At 42.1% G+C, this 18809-nt stretch overlaps 1 protein-coding gene across 1 annotated transcript in view; it reads right to left on the minus strand.

The window, feature by feature from the left end:
- Positions 1-3320: 3320 nt before the first annotated feature.
- Positions 3321-18809, minus strand: part of adamts6 (ADAM metallopeptidase with thrombospondin type 1 motif, 6) — an 84303-nt gene continuing 68814 nt past the window's right edge. Inside the window, 5 exon segments of the mRNA XM_022198339.2 lie at positions 3321-7145; positions 8766-8922; positions 13548-13724; positions 13807-14011; positions 17891-18020. Of these exon segments, the coding sequence (XP_022054031.2) occupies positions 7036-7145; positions 8766-8922; positions 13548-13724; positions 13807-14011; positions 17891-18020 (779 nt within the window). The 3' untranslated portion in view covers positions 3321-7035.

Consider the following 18809-nt stretch of genomic DNA (forward strand, 5'->3'; position numbering starts at 1 on the left):
AGAGTAGGCGGGGAGGTGGGTGGCAGGCCCCCTCTACTCCCCCACCTCCCCCTCTCATCAGGTTTTCCCGAGTTTCTGGAGTTGCCTCAAGGTCGAAGGCAGAACATGTTGTCATGAAGAGGTGTTGAAGTCGGCGAGGATGGAGTGACTTTTAACAGTGACTAGAAGGAATACGACTAGAAGAGCAGGGGCCTCATTTATAAAGCTTATGTACGCACAAAACAGGACTAGAAAGTGGCGTACGCCACTTTCTACGCAAAGGTTGTAATTTATAAAAACAAACTTGGCGTGAGAATGTGCGCACCGGTGCGCTAACCTTGATGCTTGATGCTTGCTTACGCACAAAACAGGCCTAGAAAGTGGTGTAAATCACAACCTTTGCGTAGAAAGTGGCGTACGCTGTGTACGTTGTGATTTCTAAAAACAAACTTGGCTCTCCATGCTGGCCACAACAAGTCTGACAGAGCCAAGCAGCTGAACATCAGCCGGATGACCGTCCACAGAGTCACGGAGAGGCTCAAGAATGGTGAAGATCTTTCAATGATCTTTCAAGAATGGTGAAGACCTGAAAGATCTTCACCATTCTTTAGCCTCTCCGCAACTCTGTGGACGGTCATCCGGCTGATGTTCAGCACAAAGGAGAGCAGATATCTCAACTCTTTTGACTTCCATCTTGATACAACTTAACCGGAGAAAAAAATTTGTATTAAGGACACCTGCCTGTAAGGTAGAACTTTCAGTTTATTTAATGGAATTTTTCACTCCGACATGTAAACGTCTCTAAAGATCATGAAACCAAGTGTAACAGAACTTTTGCAAAGCCCGGTATACTATATACTGTGTTTTGGATGCCACTACTGTTGGTAGGTGCTTTTGGACACAGCCATTGTGTCCCTGTCTGGTGTAATCGGGCACTTAAAGGAGAAACGCTGCCCTGCTGAAGGTATGGCATCCATATGCACAGTAGTATGTTTGGTTCACAGCTGATAACGGAAGTGCAGAGCTGTAGACGGTGGAAGAAAACAGGTTTGACAGAGGCCATGGTGCCCAGTTGAAGCATTTCTGCTTACATCTTTGAAGGTATGAAAGGAGAAAACACATCCTCCTGGTATATGTGATGGGGAGCCTGTTGCCCTGTCCTGTGCAGCCAGCGCCCCTCAGGGCTTTGATCTCGTCCATGGCAGTTCAGTCTGGGCGTCAGCTGTGGGAAAGAGCAGCAGGGCTTAACAGGAGAGAGCCCAAACAGAGCCCAGGAGATAGCAGGTGCTGGAGCTGTGACCTTCCTATCTCAGGCCAGCATTCCTGCCTGTCAGACCCCCCGAGTCCGTGCATGCACTGTCTCCAGTCACACCATCTGGAGCTGTTTGTCCTGCTGCACTGTGTTCAAACGCAAGAGTGTCCGAAATGCTTCAAACACTCATCGCACACACTGTACTACCACAGCAACTTAGATTAAGGAAGATAAACCTTAAGAGAGGTACTGTATGTTGTTAACTGCTAATCCTCTCACCTCGCAGCTGCACAGTAAACACACAGCCTTTAGAGTTGTGGTGTATCCTCAGGACCTCAGTGTGTTGCTCAGTATTGCTGCAGGTCTGTGGGGTCAGCCACGTGAGGAAGTTTGACACATTGCAGGAAGCTTTCTGAAGAATTCCTGCCTGTATTTGAGCTCTTGTCCTTGTGATTGTTAGTATCTTATCGCTGGCGCATCTTTGCACAGCTTTGTTTTGTCGTGCAGCTTGTGAGATATTGCGTTGCTGATAAGCGGCAGCAATGGCTTCTCTCACTGTCAGTGCAGAATCCTGGAGAAGAGGAGAAATCTGTTCCCCGTCCTCTCCACACCTCTTATCATAAGCAGCCCATGGACTGCACGTCTCAGCGGCCTGATGTACTGGGATATCACTCTGTCACGTCCCATCCCATACACATGGTGCTCACTGATGTTATCCTCTATGCTAGTAAAGTTAGCATACTGGAATTAATAAACACTTTTCTGTAGTGTGCATGTTGTTATAAACAGATTTCATATCAATTTATTCATTTCCAAGGGCAAAGTAAATCAGCATGTAGACCAGCGACAGTCTCAAAAGCACAGACTTCTCGGGTATTACATGTAACAAACCCAAAAAACAATTCTGTCAAGTTGCAGGGTGAAGCTTTATTTATCAAAAATACTTGGAAAAGATACCAGCCAGTCTTACTTTGTATCCTCAACTTGAAGACTCTTTGTCTTGTTCAATCAACAACAGGCAATCGTCAATGTACTGCGCTAGCGCTGCATTGATCATTCATTTAATTGATTTGTTGTCAACTAATAAATTAATCACCAACTCTTTTTGGAACAAAATGATTGAGTGATTGATTTGAGTGATTTTTTTTAAAGTTAAGTCTATATTTTCAGGCTTCTTTCCTCCTCTTTGACAGTAAACCAAGTATCTTTGGGTTGTGGACAAAACAAGACGTTGAAGGACATCTTTTGGGCTTGGTGAAACATTGATCTTGCATTTTATAGACCAGACAATTATTTGCTTAGTCGAGAAAGTAATCAAATAAAAAATACTAATTAGTTGCATCCCTAATGTGTGTCCATATAAATGTTTCGTGTAAAGCAGCTACATCAGGACCTTGAGGTCACCTGTAGATACAAGATCCCTCGGCTTCTCCTTCTTTTTCCTCCCAGCCTGTCGCCCTGAGCTCTGCAGGTTAGGACTAATGTAATCACAGACCCCTGCAGAAGCTGAGCCAGACGTACAGGTATTCTAAACTGGTTACATTAGACCAAACAAGCCATCCGTCTCCCGCTGTAATTGGACACTGTGGATTAGAAGGAGACGGCGGTGTTTCCCAGCCAAGTGGGCTGGTTACTGTTTATTTGGAATTAATTATCAGGGAGAGTGGAAATCTCACAGCTCCCAGAGAGCGAATCCAGACACTTGGGGTCAGGATGAGTGGAAGGAGAGTAAGAAGACCATGGCAAGAGTCTCTGGGATGGTTCAGGAAGATGTTTGAGGCTGCTCAGTAACATTCTGCTCAAGCTTTAGATGATGATGCTGCTGGAGTTCGATTGGAACAAAAGCTCCTTCTCCGATTCGGTCACCCTAAACTGAGTGAATGGATGGTAGTAACGGGTATCCTGGTGTGATGCCAGTAGCTACTCTTATGTTGTGGGTGCTTTCCAAGAGTTGAATGAAAGGACAAGAGTATAAATCTCCTCGAGCCTGTGAGAACGGGGCATCCACGCTGGCACCGTGGGATTTTCGGTGTACGTTCTCACAGGAATATCTGTATCGCTGAAGAAGAATGAATCCACTGATACGGAGTCTCTTTAAAAGCTGCTCTTTTTATTGTATCTACTTTTTAAAAAAATGTTGGTGAAGGGCTGCATCACTGCATTTTTTTTCACTATGCTAAATTTCAGTTTGCATGCAGTGAAATAAATGTACAAGTGAGACAACGCAATAAATTATATAATTTACATTTGAAAAAAAAAATTAGTAACAGTGTACCAACATTAATACTGAATATAAAATATACTAATCACATGATGCCTCTCATTTTCTCTTGCACTTTAGGTACAGGTATAAGCAATGTGACATTCAAACATCCAAGTTCACAGCAATGAGTACCAGTTTGATTGAGTTCACTTCTCTTTTTCTGGAGGCTCCTTTATCCCACGGCCAGCGGACGAGTCAGTCCAAGCACTTTGAATTTGAAACGCTTCATGGCGTCCATTGTCCGCTCTGCCCCTTTAACCAATAAAATCTGTCATACTGAAGGTGGCTACAAAAAAGTAGCAGCAGCAAAATTTCATTGTTAACAGCTTCGATGAGATCCTCTCACACTCCTACACTGTCTCTCAGGTTTCTCTCCACAACAGGTGTGCGATGGAGACATTTCATAGGTGTTCCCTTTCACAGCCCTAGCAGGAAGGGATCAGCGACGACCGGGCGAGTGTCTATTTTGTTGGTCGCACAAACAACAATACAAGGTTAACAATGCAAATTCCCAGTGTGAGGTATAAACAGATACAAACAAAAACAATGACATGACCAGCATTTTTACCAACGGAGATATTGACACGTATATTATTTCATATTGTTTGGATCCAGCCTCACTTTTAAGCACACTGGCGAGGGTTTGAATGAAAGCACCCACTTGATAGCACCAGAAGCCTGGGAAGGCCGTAACCCTCGGAGCACAGCGGGAGGAAAAGAAGAGGTAAACACAGTACTCCATGGAAATAAAATTTAAAAAAAATTACAATACAAGAGGAGGGGAAGCACCATTGAGTTTGCGGTTTTTGTTCTTTTCAGTGAAGATGATGGGAGGGAAGGGAAAGAGGACGAGAGGGTAACTTTATCTGAGGGAGGGTGTGTGAAGCCCGGATGTGTGGTGTGTATTCAGCAGGAACAGCTCAACATTTTGGGAGATATGCTTTTTTACCTTCCTGTGACTAATCTAATGTCTGTAAAAGAGATGTTAGCCTACAGTAAACAGTGGCAGCAACTTTAAAACCCAATAATTATTAACTACTGTAATCTTATGAATTTAATCCAATAAAACAAATCTATGTTTTGGAAGGAGGTTGTGCATTGGACTATTTCTAAGGAAAAACATACTAGGAATAAAGGAGTGGCTGAACAGGACTGATAAGTAGCAGCTTTGAAACAAAGCACACATTTTTCTGAGCATCACAACTCCCCCCAAAATGACTCTTTTTGTAATCAGAATTTGTCCATTTGGTCCAGTAAGTTTTAAAAAGTCTAGTAAGAAATATATTTAAATTATTTTAGAGCGCAAACAACAATTCAACTAGCTCGAAAGGTACAAGTCTTGGACACGTGCTCTCTATTGACTCAGCTGGAGACTCTAGTCCTGCAAATGCTTGTATCAATGCTTGCATCAATGGTTGTATGTGCCCAATGAATGGCTGTCCGATACTTTAAACTTGGTATCAGATCTCTTCAATACATCTATTAGCCAGACACAGTGAAGTCCTCGAGTCAGATAATCAACAGAGAGTCCAGGCTCAGGACATCACCTCCTTTAAGCTGCAATGAAACATTAAGTCTTCAGATGAAACTAGTGGCTGTATTATCACTGTCATTACTCATGCTTCCATGTCATTTAACACAAACGTTTGAAATGTGCCCAAAAAAAAAAAAAACAGAATGGGAGTACGGCTCGGTTTTTTTAACTGCTTTGGAGTGAATAAACTGGACTGCATGGTGTCATCAGAAGGTGGTGGCTTAAGCTACATGACAGTGATAAACAGAGGAGAAGAAGTTGGAAACAAAACCAGTTGTCTGCTAACTGCTACGAAACCTCAGTGCTGAACGGAAGACAGAATCGGCAAAAATGTTACAAAGCTATCATTGCTTACCAGCCTTGGAACTAAAACAACCTGACAGCTCAGTCTTGATTTAGCAGAATAGGTCGCCTCCCCAACCGTTCCAACAGATTTCCACCTGGCCTTGCTTAAGCTGAGCCAATTTAAACCATTTATCTAATACTAGGCAGGTTTGATACAAGTGGAATACTACTGAGACCTATCACATTGCTGGTAATTGAAAATGAATTGAACGACTTTTGAATAATTCACATTTGTTTGATGATGCCAGACTTATTTCCTTTGTTCTAAAATGGATTTGAATGGTGGCGCGGTTATTAGTGCGTTTAAATCTTTAAACCTCTCTTTTTAATCTCTGATTTTGTAGAAATATATAATTTAATGAGCTTTAGAGGAGCTGCTGGTGAGTTGAATCTTATTACCTTCAGACAGAGCCCTGCTAGCAGTTTCCCTCCATCTCCAGTCTTTATGCTAAGCTAAGCTAATCCTCTCCTGACTCTACTCTCCCATTCAACTCGTAATCTCCACATCTAATTCTTGACAAGAAGGCAAATGGGGACATTTCCCAAAATGTTGAACTGTTCCTTCCACTCTTGCAGCTAAAATACAAAAAAATCTGAGCAACTCTTGACAGAGAAGAGTGAGAAATAGTGACTGCACTGTGACTCCAATGAACAGGCTGCTTCATAGAAAATGCTCCTTCAAGATGAATCCTTCAATAATGAACTGAAAACTCCTCAACTGGATGTTTAGTAAAGGCCATCTTGGTAACAGTGTTTCACATGGCCCAGGCACCGTCTGACAGCATATTGTGGACTAATGATTGACACTAGGGGAACTTTTACGTGACTGAAGGCACCAGTCTGGGGAAAGAAAAATTAAAAATCCTCTAACCGTGTGGTAGTTTCTGGTCCTGGATTAACATATATATTAATAATATACAAATCCTTACAGTATATAAGGGTTTAACGTATGTTACAGTATGTAATATTCTCATTCCAGCACGTTGAATATGAATTCAATCACATTACATTCCCTTCCATGACAGTAGGCTACTATCTGACGAAAACATGACAGAGGACAAAATCTCAGCTCTGTTTGGAATTGTACAATAAATATACAGTACACTGATGGGCTTTCTCTGTCGTTTTTGAGCGGTACAATTGGCAAAAGTATTTACACGAAAAAGTGCACCGAAGCCAAAAGTCTGCCTGCCAATAGCACCATCACAGTCGTCCCACAGACAGGAGCTGGAGCCTCCCGTCCCCCTCCTCTAATCTCCGGGTACATCCTCTGTGAGCGATGTGTCCAGCACTTTGGATTCATTAAACACGGAGGAAGACTAACAATGATATCAATAATTATTATTATAATAAAAATAACATCACCAACAAATAATCTTCCACTTCACAGAAGTGAAAACTTAAAAAAAAAAAAAAAAGTGTTTGTCAGCGTTGCGTGCTGAGCAGTGGTTTGGATTCCACCATGATGGAGGGCAGGAGGACCGGTGTGATCAACAGGAAAATCCTTACTTCTCTCCCCCTCTTTCTGCAGCGCTGATCCTTCTATCTTTCTCCCACTGGTCCAGAGATGGGTTGGCACGCTGTTTTCTTCTTCTCCCTCTCAGTGCCGTTTCCCTCCATCCTTTTTGCCTTTGTGTCCGAGCTTCTCTGTTGCTCCGAGGGTCAGTGCCCCTGACAAGTCTTGCAGCACATCTGTCTGAAGTACGCTCGGCTGCAGAACTTGAACTTCAGCACCAGCGGGCAGTAGGCCACTTTGTTGACATCTTTGCATTCTGCAGAGACAGAAAGGGGCTGGTTAAAATCTTTTATTCATGAAGAGGTGACCTGCTCATAACCCTAGCTTGTGTTGCTCTCAAATTCAACTCAGTCCACTTCAGTTATATTTAAATAGCACCAATTCAGAACATAACTCCTCTCATCTCACTTGGTAAGGTCAGGATTTTTTAATATTATATGATGCAGACAAACCCAGGGAATCTAAAGACTCCCTTTAAGCAACACCTTTGCAGCAGTGGGAGGAAAAACACGAATCAGTCTGTCATTTCAGACGAAAGCTTTTGAGAATTTCCTTTCTGTAAATCAATTAAATGTAAATCCACTGAGGAATGATGACTGAGATCCTGTTTTACTCGTCTTGCTATAGCACTGATTTCTTCAGTACACATGAGTTTTATTGGGATGTGTGTTGAGTTATCATTAGTTTCTCTGTTCAGTGTATGTCTGGGATCATCCACTGAGACAGAATAAGCTTGTAATTTCACACATGCTGTATACTGACAATATACAGACCCCTATGCATGCCATTTTTTGTGGTTTTGTGTGTGTGTGCTGTATATATTGATGTTTCTTTTCAATTTTTCATGTTAACACAATATAAAGCGCAGATATCTTGCTTTTGTTTCAAATTCAAAGCAAAATATCTTTCAAGTCTTGTTTAGGGAACACAGTTTTGAACTTGGGAAATAGGTTGAAATCTTTTGTATTGTGCAAGAAATGGAGTGTTTTTCTACTCCGATGGTTAGAGTAGTCTTTAAGGATTCAGAAAATATCTTCAGGATAAAAGTAAGCTGTTACACGACCTGGTGTATTTGTAGGAAAATTGCTATTGCTGCACAAACTGGGGCTAACCTGCTGCACGAGGACCAATGCATCTCCCTCAGGCCTGAACAGAATGAAGCTCTGCAGCTATACTTGGACGCAGAGGCTAAGACTGAGACAGATCCTGGCCTCATTCTCTAACTGGGCTGACTGCCATCCCTACGATCCACACTCACACACACACAAACTGTGTGCTGGATGCCTGACAGGCAGCGCTCTAAATGCCTTATCACGATCAGAGTGTCTTCCCTTATTAGGCTTTGGCCCCTGCCTCTGCAGAGCCAAATGAAACGAGACAATGCTTCGCTGCTGTCCGTAAAGGAACAATTAGCCTGCAGCTAATCCCATTAGCCAGCCTGTAAACGCTGCTCACGTTTTCCATTCAGGCTAATCGAAAGGCCCTTCTCTATGCATCTGAATAGCCATCCATCATGTGTAAGTGTATATGGAGGGCTGAGCTGTTTCGCTTTGACCAGGAGCCAACCTCACTGGAAAGATTAATGGAGCTGATTAGTGTAGAGGAGTGTGTCATCCAAGTGTGTTTAGGTCATAGCAGAACAGTGAAGATGAAGATAGAGACAGTTTATAACCTTTTCAATTGGGCCTTTGTGTGCACAAACAGCACAGTATGTGTTCACATAAAACCATCTGCCTGTGCATTCAGTGGAACTGCACACCGTCTGGTGGCCACAAATTTTCTCCTCAGCTGTGATGAAAACTGCAAGCAGACAATCCGTCACACAGTTGAGGTGAGCCAGCACCACTAAAGTGTGATGGCAGACGCTTCGTCTTACCGTCGCCGTTGGAGATGGGGGTGGCGTCACACTTGCTCTCACACTGCTGCATGGTGGTGGGTCGGAGGGACTCTGCACACTCATTAGAAGGCTGTCCGGTGTACGACAAACACTGCACCGTCCTCATCTGCTGGCCAAGGCCACACTGAGCTGAACACTGCAACAGAATACAGAGGAAAAGTTCAACCAAACTGAAATGTCACGTAAACGAGGACCATGTTTCCCCTATGACCCTGAGCGTACCCAGACACACACTCAGTCATCCCGTAAGCAAATCCTGCACATACATCGCAAGGCTTGATCCAATCAAACGATAATCAGCGCACAGAAACGGCAAGCAGTCACCTTCCTCAGATCTGATCTTGCTTGTCACTGTCTGCTTCCCAGCTTCAAATAAACAATTCAATTCATGTTCAAAGAGCATCTTAACCTTCTGAGTTACTTAAATGTGTTTGAAAGGCATGCTACCTTTAAAAATGCACTATTTATCAGCCAGAAACTGTTAAAACAGAAGGAATTGTCCGATTACACTGGAAAAAATGCCCTTCTCAAAACAAGGAAAAAAAAAACTTATTTCAAAGAACTTTTACCTTGAAATAAGATATGATATTTAGAATATTGAGATCTTAAAATTAGTTGGGAAAACTTATTTTAAGCTCTATTTTACCAGGATTGTCAAGATTAGGTGTCTTAACCCTCCTGCTGTCACTAAAAAATATTGTTGCCTTGTCTGAAAAAAAATCCAAAAATTCAGCAAAAAATTCCCCAAATTTATAAAAATTTGCAAAATCTTCTGGAAGAAAATTCCTTAAATTTCCCTTAACAGTTTTATTTTTATTTAATCTGCAAATTTGGCAAGAAATAAAATTTTTACAAATAAAAATAAATCAAAAAATTGTAAAAAATTTCTAAAAATGAATAAAAATTTTCCAAAAAATCCTAAAAATATCTAAAGTGATTTCATATATATCATTAAAGTTCTAAGATTTTCTTTAAGAACATTCGGGTAAAAATCAGATTTTTTTTTCTGAATGTTCTTAAAGAAACAATTTTTTTAAGCATTTCTTTTTCTTCCATCAAAAAATGTTCAAAAATTTCCCCAAAAAATTTGAAAATGTGGAAGCTTTCATTGTGAAAATATATATATATATATTTTCACATTTTTTAAATTTAAATCAGGTCAGTTTGACCCACAGGCCTCGAGGGTTAAAACAAGATAATTTCAAGATTGTTTGACTTAACAAGATATTTAAGATGGATTGTCTTAAAGAAAGTCCCTCCATCTTGCTGAAAAGTCACTTGTTAAGTTAATTTATCCTAAATCAAGTGGGATGAGACATTTGGACTAAAAATAAGACAACTAATCATATGTGAAATGCTGTTTAATCAAAGATAATTAACCAAGTTTAAAATTGCAATATTTCATAAAAAATGCCTTATTCTGATAAATGTTTGATTTAAAAATTTGTCAAAAATAAAATGTTTACACTAACCAGATTCTGAAAAAAAAAAATTGCACTTCTCAATCAAACTGCGAAGGTATGATTGACTCTGCTGTGAACAGGTATGTGGCAAAGAAACAAAAACAAAGAGGGCACAAAACCTAGGATAAAGAAAATTAAGTCAAAAAATGAAGATGTAGATTTTGGAAAGGACACGGCGGATGTATCCCCCTCAATATTTAGAGCGTGTGCATTTGGTGACGAAGTTGCATTATGACACAACAGTAACATTCACTTTTTTATGTCAAATGAGTGGGTGCCTTTTCAGTACTTTCAGGTTGTTGTTGATTGATACTTTCTTTAATCCACTTTTTCTTCAAAAAAAATATACAATAAGTATAAACATCTACAGGGGTTGTGCTGCATTCTTATTTAGAATTTGTTTGTATTGTATCTCCAAACACTGGAACAGCAAATGTCATAAAGTCGTAATTACAGCAACCTTAAGATACCTCCTTTAGCATGTGGTCCGTATTAGCGTGACTTTCTAAAGTGGACAAGAATCAAACAAAGACGTAAATGTTTGTTGACACGTGAAAAGTTTGCTTTTGCGAACCCAAAATGTGCTCCCGCCTGTCTTTGACTAACTCCTATCAGTGTGCCAGTTGTAATAAATGCTGAGATTGGTCCTATGGGCGGCCATTAAACTCCTTTGCAGAAGAAAAGACCAATAAAAAGCAATAACGGCCGATAGGTGCCAACTCACCTTCGGCAAAACACGAGCCTGAAACAAACTGTCTCTGTAATGAATGGGAAACACTGAGGAATAACACACCTGTCAGCCATCACCATGTGTGTGCGTGTGTGTGTGTGTGTGATATGAACTCGACTACCCCCCCTTTCCGTCACCTTCAGTGATCCTCTCTGGCTGCCTCAGATCAGCGAGCCTGCATGTCATCCCTTCCCAATTAGACCGTCTTTATTAGGGCCCGCTGCCGGCCATGACAGATGGTGTACGTCAATGGCGCAACTTAAGCGGGATTTGAACCAGTGACCTTTTGGCCTGCGAGACCAGGCGCTCAGTAGCTGGCAACAATCTCCCCTTTCTGGTGCTTGGAGGGCCGGGACTGGAGCGGCGAGGGCGAAGCTTGTAATTACAGCCAGGAAAGCAGAAGAGGTGGAGACGGACGCACACACACTGCTGCAGCGGATCAGAAATCGCTGTGTAAGAGCAAATTCCAACTGTTACTCGACGAGGTATTAACCTCCTCTGACGGACCACACTGAGGTTATCAGTTTTCTTTATGGCTGTTCTTAGCATTGACTGAATCGTAAAAGTGCATCACTGGCGTTTGTGAGCACATGTGGCCGATAAGAGGAAAACTGCGACCCAGACAGCCCGACTCTTGACCTCTGACCTGAACAACACAGCTAAAGCCATGATGTAAGCTCCGCCAGAGCACGAGCGACTCACGCGGCCACCTTCTAAACATTAGAGCCCACTGTTTAAAATTTTACACTGAATTATCAACAAAGGCTCCAAAATAACAAGCCATACTTTTTGCAGATACAGCCATCTCTGACGCACGACTTTTTGGCGTCGTCTCCTCAACATGAGTCAGCTGTGTTGTAAAGTGCTCAGCAGCTTTCTTTGAGCGCACTAAGATACGACGGGGTGAGTCTAAGAATCCTCTGTCTTCCTCAAAACCCCGTTCCTGGAAGTGACAGAGAGGCATGCTCTGACGCAGAGATAAACTTCAAACAGCTGGGAGGATATTCCTGCCACCAATCACACACTCCAGGCATGCCGCAGCTCTTGGACACACAAACACAAACACAACCTCAGGTCTGTTTGGAACCTCCTCCGCATGTCATCCAGGTGTAAATTACACTAACCATTCACCTACACATGGGATCTATCTGTGCGTGTTTTGTCTTTTAAACATTCAAGCTATCCTTTTAAAGGATTAACCAATGCTGCTTTGGAAGTTAACCCTCTGAACACCAAAACCCACCAGCAGGTTTGAAAAGTGGGTTTCGTTTTTTTTTTTAAACAATCCTCCAAATTACACTACAATCAGGTCAGAAACCGCAGAGACTAAAAAAATGGATCTCTGCTTAAAATCATATTTCATTGAAGTAACATTGGTGTCTGCAGCTGTCTGTGTGCTCAAGCTGGTGAACATAATGGAGCATTTAGCAGCTCAGGAGTTGATAGAGACCAACATCCATCCGTCCATCCATTATCTTTACACTGCTTAAGCCTCATCAGGGTCGTGAGGGGCTGGAGTCTATCCCAGGTGGCTTAGGGTGAAGGCAGGGGATGCCCTGGACAAGTCTCCAGTCTGTCACAGGGCTACATATACAGACCAACAATCACACTCACATTGACACCAATGGGCAGTTTAGAGTAACCAATTAACCTCAGCATGTTTTTTGACTGTGTGATTAAGCCAGAGTACCCAGAGAAAACCCACACATGTACAGGGAGAAAATGTAAACTCCATGTAGAAAGATCCAGGAGAACAGATGTAAACCGTGGATCTTCTAGCTGCAGGGAGATGGTGCTAACTCCCAAGCCACTGTGCAGCCCTAGAGACCTACAACAGTGCTAAAATAAAGTACCTAAATTCACCAGTTGGCCAGAATATGACTGCAAATCAACGTAAATGCCTTCACCAGACTGGATAAATATAACAAACATTCTACTTTCCATGTCATCACTGTGAAACCATAGTTACTCCACTAGTAACCAACACTCATGGGACAAAAGTTCCTTGAGATTTTTCAGTTGAACTGCAGACTATGACTACAAGTGAAATTGCAGGGAATTATAACATACTGGATCAATAAAATAAAGGCAGCATTGCTCAGGTATACAGAGGAACAAGTTGTTGGAAGATTCATTCAGCATGGTGAAAAGTCTTTCTAGAGCTGATTTGCAAAGTGAAGTGAAAGGAAGTGAAATATTTGAGCTATCACATTCGAAGTCCTTATTTTTTCAGTTTTCAGAACATTTTTTGGCATTTGCAAAAACACTGCTTATTTTTTCCAGTGCTTTTTAAAAAAAATTGCAAAATAATGTATTAAACCATTTTAACTTGTTTTTTTAAAAACATTTCTGGTATTCTGAACTTTGTCATACACCACAGAAGACATTTTGAGTTCTTTCTAGTTTGACCTAGTTCTAGTTCTTTCTAGTTCTGTTTCCACAGAGGTGCAGGACTTTATATTACAGTGAAAAATGAGCCCACATTCAGGAAAATGTGACTGTTTGGGGTTTCGAGGATTCACAAAGAGCGATTGTGTTCTTGATCATATGAAGGAGGCGCAGTCCCACCTGTCCCCATTCTCCAGGGATCCAGCGAGGAGGAGGGCAGCGTCCTAAACTGCAGCGGATTCGGACTGGAGGTTTGTTGTTGCTCGGGCAGTGGGCGGGAGGGAAGGTCTTGGTCAGGTCGCTGCTCTTACACAAGGCGATGCGGTGTTTGAAGCCGGGACCACATTTCGGCGTGCACTGAGGAGGGAGGAGAAGGTGTGAGCGGAAGATCTCGACAGCAAAGGGGGCGAGAAGAAACAGTTTAGGAGTCTCGTTTTACCTCAGACCAGTCCAGAGTGACCCACTTTGGCGGGCAGGACTGGTTGTTGCAGGACTCTCTTTCGATGGGCCGGTGAGTCAGACAGTGGGTGTCCTCCAGCGTCTCCTCCTCAGCAGGGCCGATCTTCCTGATGCACAGGACTGTCCTCGTCCTTATACCGCCATCACACGTCTTCCCACATTCTGACCAGTCGCCAATAAACCACCTGGAGGAGAGATGAAACGACACCCACAGCTCAGTTGGAGAACGTTCCTGTGATTTCTGAATGTTGTTTCTCTGTGTACCATTTGTGCTACACTCCCTGAGATTAACTCCTTACAAACAGGGCATTGGTACTGTACATTTAGGTCACTTTATCATGGTCAGACTACCAAAAGAGCAAAGGAAGGCAGTCCAAAAAGTTGTTGAGGTTAATTGGTAACTCTAAATTGTCTGTAGGTGTGAATGTAAGTGTGTTTGTTTGTCTCTATGTGTAGCCCTGTGATAGACTGGTGGTGACCCTAAGTCAGCTGGGATAGACTCCAGCCCCCCTCCCACGACTCCAATGAGGATTAAGCAATGTATAAATAATGGATGGATGGAAGATGGCGTTGATTCTCTATTTAAGTTCATTATCTCCTTTCTTCTTCTCCGATCAGACAGTTCCTAATTTATGGCATTTAATTAATCTTAAAACCTTTGATCATAGAAAAAAGTGTGTGCTCATGACATGAAAAGAGAAACCAGTATCTATGAGCGTCAAACCAAGTGAGCACTCTGCTCCATGTCAACAAATTCAGTCCCCTGAGGATCGACCAGCACAGTGTTGTTTGGGAAATTAATTCTCTGAACCCCAGACTCTCCACTGGAGAGTTTGAAAGGCATGTTTTCTTTTTAAAATTTGCCAAACTTGCACCATTTATCAAACCCAAAAAGTGTCAAAACAGACAGGATTTTCAACTTTCTGCCTGCTTTTTAACTACTCCTCTGACATGTGGATCCACTGGCAAAATGAATCCAATCAAAGCTTAAAATTGCTACATTTTTTGATCACATTCACTTAATTCTGCATGTCTCGTTCAAATATTTGCCCAAAATAAACCATTTGCACCGGAGTCCGCAAAAAACTAAGAAGCCATTAGTGACTCAGCTGTCGTGTAAAAAAAAATTCAAGGACTTTTTAGGTGAACGGCAAGCTGTGTTTACACAAAGCAGAGAGGATGTGCAGATGAGTGTATTTTAGTGTCCAGTGCCATGCCAGGCCACCGAGGTTGTGACATCGAGAAAGCCTTCAGAATGAATATCATAAAACTGCACAGACAACAGCCCTCCAAACACATCCAGGCTGTGAGATATTACATCATGTGAAAGAATGTATACAGCATTAACGACGTGTTAAACATCTGTGTGAGCTTTCATTACCCGAGCCCATAAAAGCCTGGCGATTCTAAAACAATCGTGTTTACATGACCTGCTTTAGTTGGCCTCTCCTGACGCTGCAGAAGAGGTGTTTGCCTTCTGAACAGACACAAATACCATGTGTGCACTGTGACTTAGTACACACATGCACTGCCGTATCCTTCAAGTACTAATGAGTCTGTGTGCACTGAATGCAGATGTGAAAATAAATAACCCAATCTGTAGTCTTAACATGTGAAAACAAATTACCACCGATACAGTAGATTTACAGTGCTATCAGTTTTTTTTTTTGACTGAAACCCAGCTGACAGACACCGGCACCCGCTCTCAGGCACAATTAATTGTCAAGACAGTCTGAAACTAATTAACCTGATGCATTTAATCCCACTTTTTCCAGACGTGATTGAAGCGAGTCTGGCGGTGCTTCCAGCTGAAGCGAAGGGTTTACGGACATTTGGCCACCAAACACAAGTTCATATTCCACCTGTATACGTGTATATTACCCCTCGAGGATCGGCGAAGAAGCCAAAACAATCAAACACAGGTGGCCATTTTCGGAGCTCTTATTTTTGGCGTGAAGCAAACACTGAAAATAGTTAACATATGAAGTTATAAATCACTGCCGTTTTATTATTTTCTTCCAAACACATTTTACAACTCGGGCTCATTGAAGGTGAATTAATATCATGAGTCAGTCTCATTTTTACGGAGGGTTTTTCTTTTGAAAGTATTAACTTATGCTGCTATACTACATATTTTATATTAACAGCAGATCAAATGTCTGTGTGTAATGCTATGGGTGTCGCTCACAGAGACAAACCTACAGAGAGACATCAGCTGATGCAATTCTCCTCAGCTCTGGAGAGCCTTTTAGCCGGTTTCAGCTTTAGGTCTACTCGCTTGCAGTTTTTGTTCATTCTGCCTGCGCTCAGCAGCATTTTTTTTTTAACTGTTATTAGCAAAAATAGCTCTGAAAGAACCCTTTAAGTCTTGATGATACTGAATGTGCAAATGGAAAGCTGCAGACACCACATTCATTACAATGGTAGTACTTTTAAGTCTGCGGGGAGGATATAATTAATCTTCCAAAGAAGATTTAGAGTGGTATCCTGGCCACCAGATGAATTAAGAGTGTATATTTATCTCTTTTTAGTTCTATTTTTATGCTCTACCAACAGATGAGCTGCTACACTATCCAGTGTGTTCACCAGCTAGCTGCCAATTGAGATTTGTTCCCGGTGTTACTGGGAGGTGACAGGAGGTCACTGTTAAACCTTGTGAATTAAGGACGAGCACACGGACATCTGTGGACACTGTGGATGCAGAGTTGTTGTCATATAACTACTGTTCTAGGCTAAAAGAGTGCACTTGGTGGACTCTATTCCATACATGCACAGTTGGTTGGATCTCAGGATGTCCTACACTAATGCTGTGGACATTTGCCCTGTGCCAGTATTGCTGTAGTAACAGCAGGCACAGTTAGCAACTACCTAGTGAGCACACTGCAGCATTTACCAGTTCAGGAGTTAGTAGAGACCAAAAACAGAGCTAAAAGGAAGCAAATATTGGGCACTCAGATAGCTCAACTGGCTGAGCAGGTGATCCATGAACAGAGGCTATAGACCCTGAGGCAGTGGCCTGGGTTTGATTACAACTCATGGCTGTTTAGTGTATGTCTTCTCCCTACTTTCCTGGCTGCCTCTCAACTATACTTATCTAATAAGGCCAAAAAATAACTTTAAAAAGAAGAAAATACACCTAAATTCAAAATTAAATTGGCCAGAACACAGTTCCACATCAATTCAAATGTTGCTCTGTATTTGATGTGTAAATAACCAACCGTTAGCCTATCAGCTTTGGTCACATCAGCCTGTCCTCATCAACACAGCACTGTGGTTATGCTCTTTTTTTAAATCTTTTTCTCTCTGCTGTACTTTTTTCTCTACTCTCCCCCCAACCAGTTGAGGCAGATGTCTGTCCTCACTGAACCCGGCTCTGCCAAAGATTTCTTCCCATTTAAAGTGGGTTCCTCCTTCCCAGTATCGTCAAGTCCTCGCTCAAGAGGAATCATCAGATTTGCTGGTTTTCTCTATATAATATTTTTGGGGTCTTTTCCTTAATATTTAAAATAGGTCAATTTATAAACGTCAGTTTTGTTTCTCTTCTGGAAGGCACTTTGGCTCGACATCTGTTGCTTTAAATGTACTACTTAAATAACAGCGACTTGACTTTGAGGTGGCAATATGTCAGCATTTAGGTTAGAACTTGTTTCCACTAGCAAAAGTATAATTTACTGCCTTTTAGAATTAATAAATACTCCCTAAAAGGGTTCAAGAAGCATTTTTGACACCTTCACTCTCATTTTTCTTAGACAAAAGTACAAAACTAAGCAGGCTAGTTGGAGAGCAGGACCTAGCTGTGAAACAATGAGTCATAAAGTTAATCATTTATCAAGCAAAAAGTCAAATATTCTCTGCTTCAAGGTTCTAAAATGTGAGGGACTGCAATTTTTTTTCTGTTTTATATCATTGTAAATTGACTGTTGGTGAGACAAAACAAGCAATGTGGAGACGCCACCTTCACCTTGGGCCCTATAAACGTGCGAGTCATTATTCTAATGCCTGACATTTTACAGATTTTGCAAAAGCAATCAGCTGAAAATAAATCAAGCCTCGGCGTTACGTACTCCGGGGGACACGGCTCAGTGTTGCAGTCTCTCTGGTTCTCTGGAGGTTTGCCGTCTGGGTCGCAGTAGCTGTTCTGCACCACCGAGTTGTCGTCCAGCCTCTTGCACACCACCTCCTGTTTCTGAGCGCCTGCAGGGAGGGGAAAGGCTGATCAATAAGGCGGCACAGAGCTCAGCTGATCTTGCATATTAAAACCCTTCAGGAACACGGAATCAGGGCGAGCAGGGGGCGTGTCGAGTGCTGTGTTTGAGCGGAGATGGTATCGTTTTCAGTCTGTAGTAAATCCAGACATGTAAATTCCTGATTCTTTGCAGGATATGTTGGCAAATCACTTTTACAGAGCGGAGAGCTCTTTACTTTGGCTGCTACCAGAGAGAGTGAGGGCTACCGTATCGGTGTCACACCTCCCACTGTGTATGTGTGCGTGCATGTGTGTGGGTCTGTACTGTACCAACTAAGAAAAGGGTCTGTTTGGACCCTCCTGGGACATATCCCACGGCAGACTTGTCTGGCAGATGTAATGAGATATGGATGTGTGTGTATGTGTGAAGTATAGAAAATCTACCCATCTGTGCTCGCAGTGAAATACAGTTTAGAGGAACAGTGCAAAGCATGGGGTAAAAGAGTTTCAGTTGTAAGGCTGTCAAAAGGTGTTTTTCATAGATTTTATTACTGTAGTGATATATTAAACAACACTTCATGATTAGCTGAGCTTGCTCAATCGAATGTGTGCACGATTAAATAACATTTTACTGATTTAAAGCTCCGCACGGCCAGAGACGCACGGTAGGCACAAATTAGATCATTTGGATCAGCAATGCAAAGGCATGTTTATGATGCTGGAAGGCCAAGTGTGCTTCCCCATCTAAGGAATAGCTTCAAACTCCTGCTCTGGACTTGGAAATCCTTCCTCGGAGA

The sequence above is a fragment of the Acanthochromis polyacanthus genome, chromosome 18 (assembly GCF_021347895.1).
Source record: "Acanthochromis polyacanthus isolate Apoly-LR-REF ecotype Palm Island chromosome 18, KAUST_Apoly_ChrSc, whole genome shotgun sequence".
Lineage (NCBI taxonomy): Eukaryota > Metazoa > Chordata > Actinopteri > Pomacentridae > Acanthochromis > Acanthochromis polyacanthus.